Source organism: Phalacrocorax aristotelis, chromosome 2, assembly GCF_949628215.1.
Source record: "Phalacrocorax aristotelis chromosome 2, bGulAri2.1, whole genome shotgun sequence".
In the NCBI taxonomy this organism is placed as follows: Eukaryota; Metazoa; Chordata; class Aves; order Suliformes; family Phalacrocoracidae; genus Phalacrocorax; species Phalacrocorax aristotelis.
The window spans coordinates 131742898-131759255 of NC_134277.1; the positions used below are offsets into that span (position 1 = coordinate 131742898).

The following is a 16358-nucleotide window of genomic DNA, read 5'->3' on the forward strand; positions in this document are numbered from 1 at the left end:
GACAGCCCCAGTACAACCAGATATCACAAGCAAACTGACTTAAGAGTCAAAAGTACCAGACTAGAAACTTTAGAAGTTTGCCCTGTGTGGCTTAAGGTACAACTTGAGAGCAAGGCACACAGCATTTACGAAGGTCCTTTATAAACATCAGACTTGAAACATGATTTTGTGGAGTGAGTTTTTAACGTATGCAATTCCCTCAAAACTGCCGAGTTCCAATTTTCCAGTTTTGTGGTGAGATCAGACAGATTCACAGTTTCACCACTTGAGTTTTATTTCTTCAAACCCAGACAAGGTATAGCTACTTTCGCTGAAGCAGACTGGGCATATCACAGAGCATCCTGCCCCAGAGCTCTCAAGCTAAGCAAGACTAAGCCCGTCAGGTCCATTTCAGGAGCTGTGAAGCAAGTACTTGGGTACTGTGACTGAAATGAGCTAAAATATGTAATAAATTATGCTGCGATAACTCTAAATAGCACTAAACAATTGAAGACTGGATAGTTACTTGTAGTGAAGATTTTGTACTAGAAACGTTTATTCTGTATAGTAAGCAACTGAACTGTAGAAGATACAGAATGCAGATTTATTATTTTGTTGGGTATGAACTCAACAGAAATAGTTTTTAATTAAAACTATTATATTTATCAGCTTGATTGCTCATAATTAGTCCTCTCAATCAATAAGGAGTCCAATACTTGGGTTAATTTGAAAGACTAATTTAGCAACTTATGACTGAATTAAATCTCTAATTCATTCTCAAGTGAAATGGGTTGAATTATACCCATTACAAAAGGGTGCCAAGGAAAAAGTAGCTGCATATTAAACTGAAAAATTAACTGGACAAAGCTTCACATTTAATACAATTATGAAAGACAGAGAATGGAAAAATTCTTAAATTAAGATTTTTCCAGTTGTAGCACAGGGCACAATAAATCAGTTTTAAGAAATTGTAGCTTTTAAATATTTTTTAATAAAAATATATATAGGAGAAATCAAACTATTTCCTAACAGAGGTGAAACAAAGCAAAGCAGTTAGAATAAAGGAATGCTTCTCATAACTTGATCCGTTTATCTAATAAATTCCCTCTTCATGGTGCATTAAATGCCTCCTAAAACAATTACAACACCACACTAAGAACCTCCACCCTCTAAAATCAGACAGACAAGTTTTCAGGGAAGGTCCAATGCCCACTAATTCTGCAAGATAACAATCTGTCTGCTTCTGAAGTGTAGGTAACAGTACTACTCAAATCAACTCTTCCTATGACCATACACGCTCCCTTCTAAATTTCAAGTGCTACAGCTACATCTCAAAAAGGTTTTTTGTTCCTTTTAAGAGATTTCTAACCAACAAACAATAAGACTCTGCAACATTTCCAATTAGTTCAGTTTTGTTTTAATGATACGGGGCAATTCTGAGAGCAGATGTTGTGTAGCTAGTAACTGCAAAATAAAGAGGTTTATTGGTGGTCTCGGAATCCCATTTGAACTGTAAATTTGAATCACGGCAATTAACTGAAAAGCCAGAGTATCTGAAAACGCATACTAAGTTTTTGCCTCAGTTTTGCAATACTTGTTGGAAAAAGTGAAGTTGGTAGAACAGTATATATCACCAAGATTACAAAAACTGGCAGGAAATAATACATTGCAACAGTGATTCTCATTAAGTGAGGTTATTTCATCACAATAAATGTTTAAAAAAGTGTCAATGTTATTTAAAAAGTGTTGTATCCCCCCCACCCCGCCAAGTATTTGAAGACAGATAAACCTTTTTCCTTAGTCAAAATGGCTTTTAAAAAAAGTTTCTTGAAACAACAGCAATAATCAAAACCCAGGAACTGTATTTTCTTTTCCATAACATCTCTAGTGCTGAAGGGCCATCCATGTAAAAAGCAGATTCTTTGGGGACATTAGTCAATTAACTTAATAAAACCCAGTTTTACAAGAATTTATCCTTCCTGCTGCGAGGCGAGTCTGCTCCATTTGAGGTCACTGTTCCATTTATTCCATTTTCTAGAAAAAAGAAGAAAACATTTTTCATATACAATGAGGCACTTTATATTTTATTACATTTTGGTAGGTCCCGTTTAAACAGTCTTTTTTTTCCTGAGGTATTTGCTTTGTTAAATTTCATCTGTATCATTCATAAGGCAACAGTATAATGAAGCTTTTACAAAGTGCAAAATTTAAACTTTACTACGATGAAGTCCAGTTCCCTGACATGGCCAGACAGTGAAATGCGTGCTTTATATACATCTAGACTGAAAATGAAGACCAGCTATAGTATTTTAAAAGACACTCCCTTAAAAAATAAAATACTCAACCCGTAGATGAGACTGTCCTGTCAAATTTTGGAGACCCACAGTATACACACAATTCCCTGGTATAGGTCTCTATTGTTTATCCCATCTATTTCTCACTAAAATTACACTCCTTCACTTACCTTTACAAGCTCTTCATATATATAGGAAATCTTTTTAGACACATACACATTTTTTTAATTATATACTTTAACATGTAGAATTCATTTTTGTTCTGGTGAAGATATTTCCATAGATAAGATGGACAGAAGTAAACCACTAGTTAGCTTTGAGATGAGCATGCATACATGGATGGAATTCTACTGCCATTTCTTGCTTTTGGCATAGCCTAAATGTAACACATTTTATTGATTGTGCCCTGGCTCCCCCAAAAATCTATCCAACCACAAAAAAAACAAGAGACGTCTCTTTTAAACCATTTAATTGCATACATTACTCTTTCAAAAACACTATCTTGGTGCATCCCATGCAACTGTTCTGAACAAATAACAATACAGGAATCTTCAAAATGGAAGAACCTGAAACAACACTAACCTTTTGGATTTGAAAGTTCATTTCTGTCATTTAAAATAAGCTGTAAAATTCCCCAGTCTTTAAAGACAGGCATAGCTCAATTATTTTGTGAATTAAACCACAAGACCAATTAACTGCCTGTTTCACTATTCATTTACCACTTGCAAGCCTCCATTGAAGTTGGGTGAAAACCAACAAAATCACCAAATTACCGGAATGAAATAGTTTAAGAGATTTTTAAAAAGCTACTACATTTTCGACCTGCTGATCAAAATACCATTTAAGTTTATGATTTAAAAATATTTGTTATAGAAGATTTAAACTAATTCCACAAAAAAACATGGTAAGACCCAATGAACATGAAGCTCTGGTTAAGTAGGACACCTACACAGGAAACTACCTTTGCTTAATTAAAAGGAGTCCAGCTGGATTTTCTGATGAAAACAAAAACCCTAACAACATACAAAAGCCAAGTTGTGATTACTACAGATCACCAAAAGTGAGTACAGAAATACTCTAAAGCACATGATATTAATAAAAAAGAAACATAAAAAACCAACTTTAAAAAACTAAATCACTGACTTGATCTCTGATCACAAATCTTAGTTCTCTGTGCAAATAGTCTTCAAGCACATTACAGTCAATAGGTCAAAAAGTGGAACAGGTTGGCAATACACGATTGGTAGCAAAGGATCATGCTGAAATAAGCTTTTGAAATGACTCAAGCAGCTTCAAAAAAGTGCAGAAGTTATTCAAGCTAGCATTTAAATACACAGAAGCTTAACTGTTGGTACAGCAGAAATACTGAAGTGTGGGGTTTTTTTTTTTTTTTGTCTGTTTTTTTTTTAAATGGAGCACATAATTTTCCTTGGAGGGAAAAAAGCATTCAGTTGATCTTTCATGCTCTTTCCATAAAAAGAGTGTGACATAATCAAGAAGTCAAACCTGGAGTCATTAGTTCATTTCTAAATGCTTCTACACAGGTTTAGAGTAGTAAGTAGCTATTACCTCCTCTTAAAAGAAATACCAAAATTCTATTTTTAGTAAAAACAGTCCAATATAAGCTTATTTACTGGATCATCAAACCATCTCCTTGCCCTAAAACCTCAGAGTTTAGTGGCAATAAAAAACAAGCTTGAAATTAATTGCAAAAACAAATTTGGAAGTAACCGTTAACGAGACCAGATCTAAAAATGTGTCTGTTCCCTTTTTATAATGGAACAAAACACAAGCATGACACATTTTGCTCAAGTAATAAAATCAGACGTAATAACAAAAAACCTCCAAAACCCCCAACCCACTACAACATTCACCAATACTGTTTCTGTAACTGAGTCATCTCACTTGCATGAGATTGCATGTTTCTTTAGCAATTATAGTAAAAAAAAGGCTCTCCATTACTTAAAGTTGTTTTTGAGGAGTCAAAGCAACAGGAAAACTGAAAATACAAACCTCTTTCTTTTCTGGATGTCTTTCCTTTAGCTGTTACGAACTTCTTTTTCACTGATTGAGGCTGAGAAGAAGAATGCTCTCTCCACCTTCGAAGCTGGAAATTAATGAACTTCCACATCATATATGCTTGAGCCATGCAGATGGAGGCCAGCACGCTAATTCTGGAAACAAAACACATGTAAATGTTTATCGGTAAGTTTATCTCACTAATCAAATAGATAAGGAAAGTAGAACATCACCTCAGATATTATTTTCTCTATGTCAAACTGCCTTTTTACTCAGGTTCCTCACACACGTTAGAATGATTCCTTCTAGATAACATAAATTTGTAGAAGTTCAAGGGTTTGGGGTTTGTTTGGTTTTTTTTTGTTTTTTTTTTTTTTTTTTTTTTTTTGAGAGTTCCCCCCCTCCCCCCGTAACATCCATTTTCTAAGCCATGGAAGAGTTAGCTCACACAGGGTGACTGGGCTTAGCACAGCTGAAGAAGGCTAGATATGCAGTGAGAGTGAAGTCTTTGCCCCTCCATCAAAACTGGGAAGCACTAGATTTCTTTCCTGCTTTCTCCTTTGTCAGTATTACTTGCAAGTTACCAGGTAGCAAGAGTTGTAAATAGTTTAAGGGAGTCTTGCAGTTCTGAGTACCAATTCTGCAAGGCAATGCTGACATTGTCGATGTTTTAATAACTTCCTTTCCTGGATTTAATAGATAAAAAGGTGGGGTGGTTGGCTGAACATTCTGCACCACGTAACGGCAATAGGAGCCATAATAAAGGCAGAGAAAGAGGCAGGAATCTTCAACCAGGACCAAAGATGCTCTGGGCATAATGCCTTGACCTCTATAGATAAACTTACTTCAATTATACCTAGAATTCAATTCACTAACTCTAAAACATTTGAAAGTAATCTGTGTAATTGGATAACCCTCTTAATTCTGTTTTTTTTTCTGACAAAAAAATGAGTTACCGATTTCTGCTGTAGGCTGTAAATTCTGCAATTCATTTCACTGTGCCTTATAAATTTGTTACAGAAGCTGATCCTATTGATCCTACTGGTTGCATGAAGACACTGAACCATTCGGAATTACTAGCATTAATACCATACCCTTTATATTGAGTATTTAACACAGGTTTACAGCTCATGCTTAAGAACCGTTCCATGTTTACTATACCTAACAGCCAGGATATTAAAGTTTCCAGTACTGAAATTCAGCTGCTGATCTTCTGCTCTTGCCAGCCCAAAGCCAAAAGTGAGGACTGAGAGAATCAAGGTGAGAAGCCTTCCCAAAACAAAAAGAACTGCCCACAGTGAAAATCTACAAAGAAAAACATCACAAACACTAAATGAATCTTCTGTTCACAAGTACTGACAACGCAAATGTTTACTCTTCACCATGTGAATTTGTTTGAAATTTAAGGACTTACCTAAATTCATTATTTTGCACCTATCCTAGTCTTGTATTTCTAGTACTCATAGAAGACAAAAAGCAGGAAAAGCCCTGCCTCACAGCCTTTTTCAACAAACCGAAAGTACGTTCTGAAAACTGATTTCAGCTCAACAGGAAGTCCTTTCCATTACTATTAGAACATAAGCATGTTGCTACTTCCTATACTACAGGCTATATGCTACACAGAACTGGCTGCATTAGCAACCTACGCATACCACTTCAAGACAGTGCTCCACAATTTTTTAAAAAAATATTAGTACTTAGTGTAAGATTTTATTTCATTTTATATTGCTACTAACATTTACTTAAATAGGCAAATAAGGTAAAAAAATAATTGTTTTAGAGATATAAATATTAAAGCTAGTCTGGAGAACTGTGGCCTCTAAGGAAAGATTGTTTGAACTTCTGTGTAATTTTGGTTTCTGGCTAGTTAAATGTACGAGATCTTTGAGACAGAAACTACATTAATTTAAAAGATAAGAACTACTTACCCTTTCTGATATCTTTCATCACTGAAGTAGAAAAGGCGGGATATATGGAAAAGAAATTCAACGAAGTAATGCAATACCAGAAGAACAAGTCCAAGATGGGTCAGACTATCAAAGCAAATAAAACAAATATTCAGACATTTTGTTAGATGTTTAAGACAGCGAATGAAGCCAGCAAAAGTTTACAATTGTCTTACTTCAGGAGATAGGCTCCAGCAATATGAAAGAGATAAAGTCCAATGTAGACAATCTGGCGAAATATATCTTCCTATTAGGAAGAAAAAAAAAGTAATTATGCATTGTTCACAACATTATAAGTTATTGTACAATGTTATATATTACTACAAACTATTCCCTAGTCTTCGAAATTCTCCTTCATTGATCAGTTACCTTAATGTGGCCTGTTCTAGCACTGAATTACTCAGCCTCGATTACCTAATTCCACACATAACTTACTGCCTACTTGCCAATAACATTCGTTATCTTAGACATATGCTATTGTGAAAAAACACAAACATCAAAAACATGCTTTTTAAAAGGGCCTGTTTTTATTTGATGCGACTACTGTGAATTTGTACTAGCTATTACAATACTTATTTGGTATGTATTACTGTATCATCAGATAACTTCCTAGTTCTGCATGTTCACTGCCCATCAGATTCTGTCAGCAATCTGACAGAAATAAAATAACAGTCTATGAACCAAAATGAAAAGGTTTCCAAGTGTTGACATCTATTTTAAAAATTCAAGATGATCCAAGATTCTGGCACGCTGTCGCTGGCAAATACAAAGAACAATGTTTTTAACCAGTCACACTAAGCCACATGGTCACACTTCAAGTTAGGTTTTAGCCAGCCCCATTCAACTGAACACTTAATGGAGATTAAACAATAAAGAGGAAGACACATGAATTCAAGTATAGACACACAGTACACAGAAAGCAGAAGGTGCTGTCACTGAACAGAAGAATCACTAAGGTATGCTAGATCACAAGAAAAACCTGTCTTAAAGTGAGCACATTCAGTTGTGCTTAAGAAATTCCTATTTTTTTGAAAGATTCCCTAAACTTCAAGCAAGGGGCTCCAGCTTTTTTTTGTTAATTACTTGTATAGAAGACAATTTGATCTTGTAAGATCTAGGCTATGTTATATAACCCTCCACCTCAAAGCCAAGAGCAGCACAGAACCAAATGCTTGTGACAACAGCAAACACCACATACATACGCAAACAGCAAGAAAACAGATAAAGACCTACACCAAACAATCTGAAAGAGACAAAAACCAGAGTTCTTTCAGACAAATTAGCGACTAGTCAGTACAAATGCTCAGTTTCTCAAAGTACTACCAGGACGAGCCTTTTGCCCTCTATCTTCAGAACAGAGGTAACATCTAAATAGCCCACGCTGACTGCTTTGACAAACTGTCAGAGAATGAAGGCCTACTGGAATAACACAGGTGGAGGTATACACTACTATACAGAAAGCTGAGTTAAGAACTTTTCTTGTCTATGTCAGCAATACAGACAACTAGACATGAGTAAAAGAAGCCAGTTCCTTCACAGTAAGGAATATGGCAGAGAAGCCAAGATGGCAGAGGTTAAACTGTGATGAAAGAATATCAACTATGAACTTGCTAAAACAAATGAACTATCACTCTTAAAACTTAATGCAAAAGATAGAGGCCAAAATTCCAAGCAGTGACCCAGTAAAACACTACTATTCAATATACAGCACATCTGCCACTTGTGACAGCTTTCTTAAAGTCACGTTAGAAAAACGCCACACTTGGATATGAAGTAAAATTCAAGAGATTACTAGCACAATACAGGAATATCAGCTGCAGTGGATCTGCAAAACATCAGTGTTTATACCGCATCTGATCAGCATGAAAACAAAGCTTCTCATTGCTATTTTCCCAAGCCTCTTCTAGGCTCTTGAATGAAGACCTATGGTTGCATAACGCATACATTTCAAAAGCAGAACTCTGGCAGCAGAGAGACAGTCTAGTCACAGAGCAACAAGAGGATCACAGAATAGTTTGGTTTGGAAAGGATCTTTATAGATCATCTAGTCCAACCCCTCCTGACATGGGCAGGGACATCTTTCCACTACCTCAGGCTGCTTAAAGCCCCATCCAACCTGACCTTGAACACTTCCAACGAAGGGGCATCCACAGCTTCTCTGGCAAACCTGTTGCAGTGTCTCACCACTCTCACCATAAATAATTTCTTCCTATATAACCTAAACCTACCCTCTTTCAGATTTAAATCATTGCTCCTTCTGTCACTACAGACCCTGATAAAAAGTCTTTCCCCATCTTTCTTATAAGCCTCCTTCAAATATTGAGAGGCCACAATAAGGTCTTCCCACAGCTTTCACTTCTCCAGGCTGAACAACCCCAACTCTCTCAGCCCACCTTCCTTGGAGAGGTGCTCCAGCCCTCATCATTTTTGTGGTCCTCCTTTGGACCTGCTCTAACAGGTTGATGTCTTTCCAGTGCCAAGGGCTCCAGAGCTGGACGCAGCACTCCAGGGGGGGTCTCATCAGAGCAGAGCAGAGGGGCAGAATCATCTCTCTCGACCTGCTGGCTGCGCTTCTTTTGATGTGGCTCAGGATACAACTGGCTTTCTGGGCTGTGAGAACACACTGCTGACTCATGCCCAATTTTTCATCCTCCAGTACCCCAAGTCCTTCTCTGCAGGGCTGCGCTCAATCCCTTCATCCCCCAGACCGTATTGATTTTGGGGATTCCCATGACCCAGGTGCAGGACCTTGCATTTGGCTTTGTAGAACTTCATGAGGTTCACACAGACCCACTCCTCTAGCCTGTCAAGATCCCTCTGGATCGCATCCCTTCTCTCAAGCAAATCAACCGCACCACTCAGCTTGGTGTCATCTGTGAACTTGCTGAGGGCACACTCAAACCCACTGTATCATTGATGAAGATATTAAATAGCATTTGCCCCAGTATGGACCCTTGAAGAGAACCACTTGTTACTGGTTTCCACTTGGACATTGAGCCACTGACTGTAACTCTTTGGATCAGCCATCTAGCCAGTTCCTTATCCATCTAACAGTCTATCCATCAAATCCATCTCTGTCCAGTTCAGAGGTAAAAATGCTGTGGGGAAACATATCAAAGGCCTTAACAGAAGTTCAGGTAGGTGACATCAGTAGCTCTTCCCTCATCCACTGATGCAGTTACTCCACCATAGAAGGCCACTAAATTAGTCAAGCATGATTTGCCCTTGGTGAAGCCAAGTTTAAAAAGAAAACTGCATAGGCAAAATGAGCCTGAGCAAAAACACGCAAAGAGACTACTTAAATTGGTCCAGGAAGGCAAAAAGTATGCTACAAAAAAAATCTACAGTAAACTCAGTGTTTTGAGAACCCCAAGAGAGAAAACTCTTAAGGGGAAAAGGATGCTGTTAAAAATTGAGCACTGAAAAAATCTCAATATACAGCTAACCAGAACTTCTGCTGAGGACAGTGGTATTTAAATCAAATCCCAGAGTTTATTATTCCTTTGATTTATCAAGTTATTCACTGCTTATATTCTAACACCTGTACCATGATTCATGAAGCAATTCTAGATTTCAATGAGACTATTCAGACCACTAATTACAAGAAACAAAAAAAGTTTGAAAAGAAAATGTCACAGTCATTTGCTCAAGGGAAAATTCTTTTAGAGACAGTAATTTTTATTTACACAACAGATATACAGTGATTTTACTGCAGTTAGAAATACAGGATTTAACTGAAAAAAACCCCTACCTTCTCACACAGACATCTGAGCACCCAAAATTCCATCAGGAAAGATGGGTAACACAATTAAGCACAGGGTAGGATTCTAGGGTAGCACATTACTCTGGAAGTCCAAAAGAAACAAACTATTCCACTGTTTGAGTTGCTCTGCTTGGAGTCCTTTCAATTTACATTTTGAACTTACTTTTTTAGTTTTCTGGAAGTACAGTTCTGGAAAAGCATGAAACCAGTATGCCAACTGTAAGATGTAGAAAAACTTCATTTGAAACCTGTACAATACAGCAAGAATTGAAGAATATTACTATTTATTAATGCACTTCAAACATTTCAGAAACCTTCTGGTGAACACATTTAATCACTGTCTGTCAAGAAACAAAAATACAGATCCTTCAAGCCAGCCAACTCAAAAGTAAGATTTTAAAAAAACCAAACAACCAAAATCATTAAGATAAAGAACTAAGTTTTTGTAAGCGTTAAATACTAGCCCACGAAGGAGAACTCAGTATGCTACAAGTTGACAGAGAATCAAGTTCCTCCATAAATACAAGCAAAAACACATTAGGAACAAATGCAGTTTTACAGACAAGTTATTCTACACAGATTGTATGTGACACACCCTAAGTTTAAAACACTCCCTCCACTCCCCAACAATCCCTTAAGGAAGGGGCCTTACGGAATCAGAGTGTGTGGATAGTCCCTCCACAGAGAGGTTGGATCTGATATATAGTTCTCCTAAAACAAACAAACAAAAAATCCACAATAAACCTTCAAAGCTGCTACTTCCTAGTCAGAAATAACGAATGAACATACATAGATGTATGTATTTATTTATATTTATGTATATGGGTGTGTGTGCATACAAACATGCGCGCATTTACACACACAAGTACAAGCTGCAGATCAATGTATTTCTTCTTGCAAAAACCAAATGTCAGCCGTATCAGCTTAGAAGAATAAAAAGCAATCAAACAAACCAAGTGTTCATTCAAGATAGAGTGTCCTTATGAGACAGAGGTTATTTCAAGCATCACTACAGCCATAAGTCTTCCCTTATAAACTGCTGACAAGCTCTGTGCTTAGCTAAGGAGAAGTTATGTCAGGGGCCATTATGTTAAGGGAAAAATCATCATACTCTTCCTTTTTTTGAAGCTCAGCTCATACCCATACGGCCACTAGCAAAGAGCATGCCATCTGAAAGCACACGCTCGCCTGAGCCTGCAGCAATCTGTCCATACAGCCATTCCCTGGGCTGCCAAAACGCTATGTATGATGCTTTCTTTAACATTTATTTTATGCTAATAAGCCAGCACAGAAGGACTACAGAGAATGAAATACCTTAATAGAGTTAAAATGTTTTACCTTATTCAGTTGACAGTAAATCAAATTAACTCAGACTGAGCAACAGTAACACTACTGGACTTTATACTTAGTGGTGACCACAACCTACACAGAATCCCTAAAGTTGCCCCCACTTTAATATTAAAACCAATAAAAACCAGAAAAATAAGCCAAAAACTCATTTATCATCATAAGTGAAGTTTTTGAAATCTCATAATACAAACGAAGAGAAATCATACTTACAGAAACAAGGATACTTGTTCCCCAAACACAAGAGAAAAGGTAGAATGCACTCAGTTGCCCAGACTCATTGAACTTGCTATGCTTTGTTTTTGAAAAGTGCATTTTCCTGTTAATTTTCTGAAATGAAAGTCCGTTGTTATTTATATGCTGTAGTACTTGACATTTACCTAACTGCATCAGAACATCTAAAGAGTTTCAGTGCGTGTTTTAACCGTGAAAAGCTTTAATGCAAAAGTTAACTTTTAAATTAATAGTCTTAAAGTCTAATTAAAAACTGACAATTATCTTGATGAAAGGAATTAATATTTTGTACTTACATCCAGTACGTACTCCTGAATTATAGCATGTATGATTATTGCTACCAGCATGTAAAAGAAAACTGTAGCCAAGTCTTTGATGCCATAGTGATAGAGAGAGATTGTTTCTGCAGATTGTTCTTCTAAAAAGACAAACAGAATTAACTGTCAGACACCAATACAGTTTAGTAGCTAATAGGTTTGTTTCTCAAAGTGAAACCTTTAAGGCAGAAGTAGTTTGCAGTCAGCTGAACAAATAGAAGTCAAATTAAACTGACATCACAAGCTAGGTCACTAGATTGTTTACAGTCATCTTCTCCATTGCATCACAAACTAAATTTGATTCTGGAAAGATGTACTATAAAAATGAAAACTTAAGTGCACTTAGGAAGCTCTCCCAAATGCATTGAAAGGGGACTATAAAATTATGTTGAACTATCACCCCACTTTGACTAGTAAAAATAGTCACTTGCAAAACCAGAGTAAGAATTAACGTGAGCTTATCTACCAGTCAGATGGTGTTTTAGCACTAATGATGAATCTGGCAGAACAGAAACATCATCCCTAATTAATTAAAACAGAGTTTTACTAAAAATAAAGTGAAGTCCTTGAAAATTGCTTATTACCTATTGAAATTGACAAATTCACTTACCCTCAGTCTATAAAGTATGGCATGCTAATAATGTCTGAGCACACTGTCTCCTTACTAACCTCCTGCAAGATACATACCTGTGGCAGGAATGGTAACATTATACTGAAGTGTAACAAAAATGACAGCTGCTTTTGCTGTAATCTGAAAGAGAAAAAATACAAGTGCTACAAATTCTCACTGAAATAAACTGTGTTAAACAGAGAACATTTGCCCATAGTTTTATCACCCTTCCCCAGCACGTTTGTCCCCTCCCATAGAACTGATCAACTCACAGTATCACACTGCTTCACCTGACTTTCCAAAGGCAGAACACATTCCTTGATGTCTATACGTTTGTTTACAGGACACCCAATCGCCTCAATGAAATATCCTCAAAAATGCTACTTACAAGTAGTCTTTTCTACAACATTAAAATGAAAATACATGCTGCAATTCTTTCTCCAGTCCATACTGTATTATTACGTTAACAGAACGTACAACACCATGTAATCCCTAGACCACGATGCATGCAGCAATGGCTAAGAATTAAAACTAGTTTTTAATTTGACAAAATTTGAAGCTCAATATCATATTCATGCATCTGCAGGTGATTTGGAAAACGTGGAGAAAAGGCAAGTATGGAGAACCGTTTCAGGCCAAATGCGTGCTAACTCAATACAGTTAGCATTCTTTTGACCCTGGGGATCCTTTGGCAAGCAGTGTAAAACAAAACAAATAAAATCTGGCAGTAGTGATACAACCCCGATAGGATGGGCACTAAAAAAAAGCAGAATGAATAAAAGAGCAGGGGAGGGGGAAGTTTATTTTAAAAGCTTTTTTTTGGGGGGGCATGGTGGTGATACTGTAAAAACCCCAATAAATAAGCAGGAGCACAAGTTCTTTTCTGTCAGTAAGCATAAGTTAATTTTCAATTTTAAAAGATCTTTGCTGAATCGCAACATGAATCAACATGTCTTAACGGAAAGGAAGGACTAACCATGCTTTATGATCTGACTGTTTCTCATTGGTGTAAAAGCCTAGCATCCTTGTATTTATAGGACCAACAAAAAAAAACCAAACACACAGAAAACCCACCTTACTCCTTTATAAATCCTGGAAGGATACTTTGAATATCTGAAACTAATGGTTGGGTTACTACCAGCATTTATCATCATTCACAAGAAATAAGATGTATTTATTTTTAAAACTAGCGCTTTGTAAACAAGCCCTGGATTTTCAAGTCAGGCAGCATAAACACCTTACCATACCTATATTAACCACAGCAGGTGATTTCCAAGACCTACACTAAAGCATTTAAAAAAGTGCAACAATCTCCTCAGCCACACCACATCTATGCCAATAAAGGTATATGGCCCTTCTATGCTGGGGCAGAAAACACCCTGGGATTAAAAAAACCTGGAAACAAAAGACTTCAGCACATACAACCCCACCAACACTTCCAACCCTACCAGTAATATTGTAAATACAGTAAGCCAGAAGCAGACATAAAAGGTAACGGTTAAGTCCATCTCTTTAACCTCAATCCCCAGAAAACCACCATATAAGGACCGCTGTGGTGGTTTTTGATAGTAAACCTAAACATAGCAGCTTTCTTGGTCTGCCCTGTTTTTCCTCCTTCCACATATTTTTTTTCCCCTAGCTCCACTGGCCTCTGGTGCTGAGCAGCATCAACAGCTGGATAAAGTTATTCCGAAAACCATCCATGTAACAAAAAAAGTCCACAACTCTAAACAAATGGCTAAAATACCAAAAAGCCAGAAACATTTAGCCAACAAAAATGGAAGCGTCTTACTCTGGCGGGACACGACCACGAACATTTTGGAAGTCACACAGGTAAACTACCTTTTTGGTTCTCTCAGAAGGGAAGCAGAGAAGAGCCAAAGAGGCACACTTTGGCTCAGCAGCCACGATCACGGCTTTGATGTCCCCACGCTCCCCTCCACCAGAGTTCACGAACTTTTCACGTCATTTCGGAAAAGCTTTAAATTACTGCATCCAACGCGGGGGCCCAGCGGCAGGGCCTTAAGTCAGGCCCGGCGGGGCCGAGCTCCCTGCCGACCGCCCTCAGCTCCGGCGGCGGGAGGGACAACGGCAGCAGCCGCGACACGCGGCCCGACCCCCGCGGTGGGCAAGAGGCTCCCCGGACCGCCCGGGAAAGGAATCACAGCCCGCTTCCCTTCCCCGCCGCGCGGCCCGACGGGAGCCGTAGTGCCGGCGGGGCCGCGCACACAAAGAGCGGGGGACCGGCCCTCCGTGCGGCCGGGCCTCGCCACCCCCCAGCCCCCCCGCCGTTCCCGCCCCCGCCGCGGTGCGAGCCCGGCCGCACACTCCTCCCCCGGCAGCGCTCCGACTGCCACGTAACCCCGCCGCCAGCAGGAACTGCCCCCCGCCGCCGCCGCCGCCGCCGCCGCGGGAGGAAACGCGCCGCCCCTCTCCCCGTCCCCTCACGGCGCCACCGAGCTGCCGGGGTGGGGGGGAGATGGGGGCGGCGGGGCACGGCCTCCTCTCGCCGGCGGCGAGCGGAGACAGGAACCTGGTGCTGGCGGCGGCCGCGGGCTGCGCCTCTCCGGGCCGAGAGGGCGTTCCCCGAGGGGCCGGGCCCGGGGCAGCGAGGATGAGCGGCGGGGAGGGAGGGAAGGCAACCGCGCTGGCTACTCCGGCGGGGCCGGGGGGTCGGGTCAGCTCCTCTCCCCGGGGGTGGCGGGGCCGTGCGGCCGGGGAGGACGTGGGCGGGCGGGCAGGTGCGGCGGGGGATGCCCGCCCTGGCCGAGGGGCCGCCGCAGCACCCACCCGCCCCCGCCGCGTCGGGACCCCCCGCGCCCTCCCCGCCCGGAGCCGAGAGCCCCCGGCTGAGCGGGTCGGAGGGGGCGGAGAGGGGGGGCGAGAAGGGGGACGAACCCGCTGGGGCGGGGGGCGCCGGTGCCGCCTCACCTCGAACATGAGCCCCAGCAGGAAGATCATGGCCATGCAGGACACGATGTCCGCATGGTTCTGCACGATAAACTCGTGGCTCAGCACCGGCGGGTTCTTGTTGCTCTTCTTGCGGATCGCCATGGCGGGCAGGGAGCTGGGCGCCGCCGCCTCCCCGCTGCCAGCACAGCTCCTCTCGCCGCGGCCAGGAAGAGGCGGAGGGGGAGGAGGCGGCCGCGCAGCCGAGGAATGGCAGCCGCCGCTCCGCTTCACCCCGCCCCGGCCGCAGGGAGCAGCCCCCGCCGCCAGCAGCGCCCCTGCCGGCCGGCGGGACGGCGCCCGCCCGCCCCCGGGGGCGGCGAGGGGCAGCGCCCGGCGGTTGAAACCCGCCGAGGCGGGGGGCCGCGGACTGGCCGGGCCGTTCCGTGCGTTGGGCGCCGGCTCGGCTCCTCTCTCCCACCCGGGCAGTGCTGACAGAAAATGGCCGTGAGCCTGGCCGGGGTCGCGGAGGAGGCGGCCGCGGTCCGGGGCGAGCGGGGCCCGCGCCCTCCCGCGCAGCGGCCGGTGGGAGCGGGCCGCCCCCGCGGCGCCGCGTGCCCTGCTCTCCCCCCGCACCCCGGTTCACCTTCCGTGTGTTCCTCCTTCCCCCCAGGGCTCCGGCTGAGCTTTGCGGCCAGACCCCCGGCTGCGGGCGGGCTCCGGAGGGGGCAGCCGGGCCGCCGCCTCCCCGGGGCTCGTTACGGTGACGGCTGGGCGCAGCTTCGGCCGCGCTGGCAGCGGGCTGCCGCCATCCCCGCGGCTCACCTTGTACTGCGTAGCCAGAAATAACATACGTTTTCCGAGTAACAGCAACAAGGAATCCAATGACACGAAGGCAGAAGGGCAGAAAAGCTACCCGGGAGAAGAGAAAGAGGAGAGCTAGACGTGGGTTAAAAAAAA

The 16358-nt window shown here is 41.6% G+C and overlaps 1 protein-coding gene across 3 annotated transcripts; it reads right to left on the reverse strand.

Annotated features, from left to right (window-relative positions):
• Positions 1–1373: 1373 nt before the first annotated feature.
• On the reverse strand, positions 1374–15701 carry TRAM1 (translocation associated membrane protein 1). 3 transcript variants are annotated; one of them, XM_075085216.1, is made up of 12 exons: positions 14352–14464; positions 13584–13628; positions 12587–12650; positions 11879–12000; positions 11562–11678; positions 10654–10712; positions 10165–10249; positions 6415–6485; positions 6221–6325; positions 5454–5597; positions 4287–4447; positions 1374–2013 (listed from the first exon to the last, which is right to left on the reverse strand). In XM_075085216.1, the coding sequence occupies exons 4-12, from the start codon at positions 11927–11929 to the stop codon at positions 1940–1942; spliced, it is 867 nt and encodes a 288-aa protein (XP_074941317.1). In that variant the 5' UTR covers positions 11930–12000; positions 12587–12650; positions 13584–13628; positions 14352–14464; the 3' UTR covers positions 1374–1939. The 3 variants fall into 3 exon arrangements, with proteins under 3 accessions (XP_074941317.1, XP_074941315.1, XP_074941316.1); XM_075085214.1 differs by lacking the exons at positions 13584–13628; positions 14352–14464 and adding an exon at positions 15441–15701; XM_075085215.1 differs by lacking the exon at positions 13584–13628 and having other exon boundaries at positions 14352–14796.
• Positions 15702–16358: the final 657 nt, after the last annotated feature.

Bases quoted from the DNA above. Each gene is read 5' to 3' on its own strand.
- TRAM1 (XM_075085214.1), bottom strand. From the start codon at position 15,563: ATGGCGATCCGCAAGAAGAGCAACAAGAACCCGCCGGTGCTGAGCCAC. The intron at 5,598-6,220 runs GTAAGTAGTTCT...TTTTCTTTGTAG, and splicing joins GATGAAAGATATCAGAAAGG to ATTTTCACTGTGGGCAGTTC. The intron at 4,448-5,453 runs GTATAGTAAACA...TTTTGTTTCCAG, and splicing joins TTTAATATCCTGGCTGTTAG to AATTAGCGTGCTGGCCTCCA.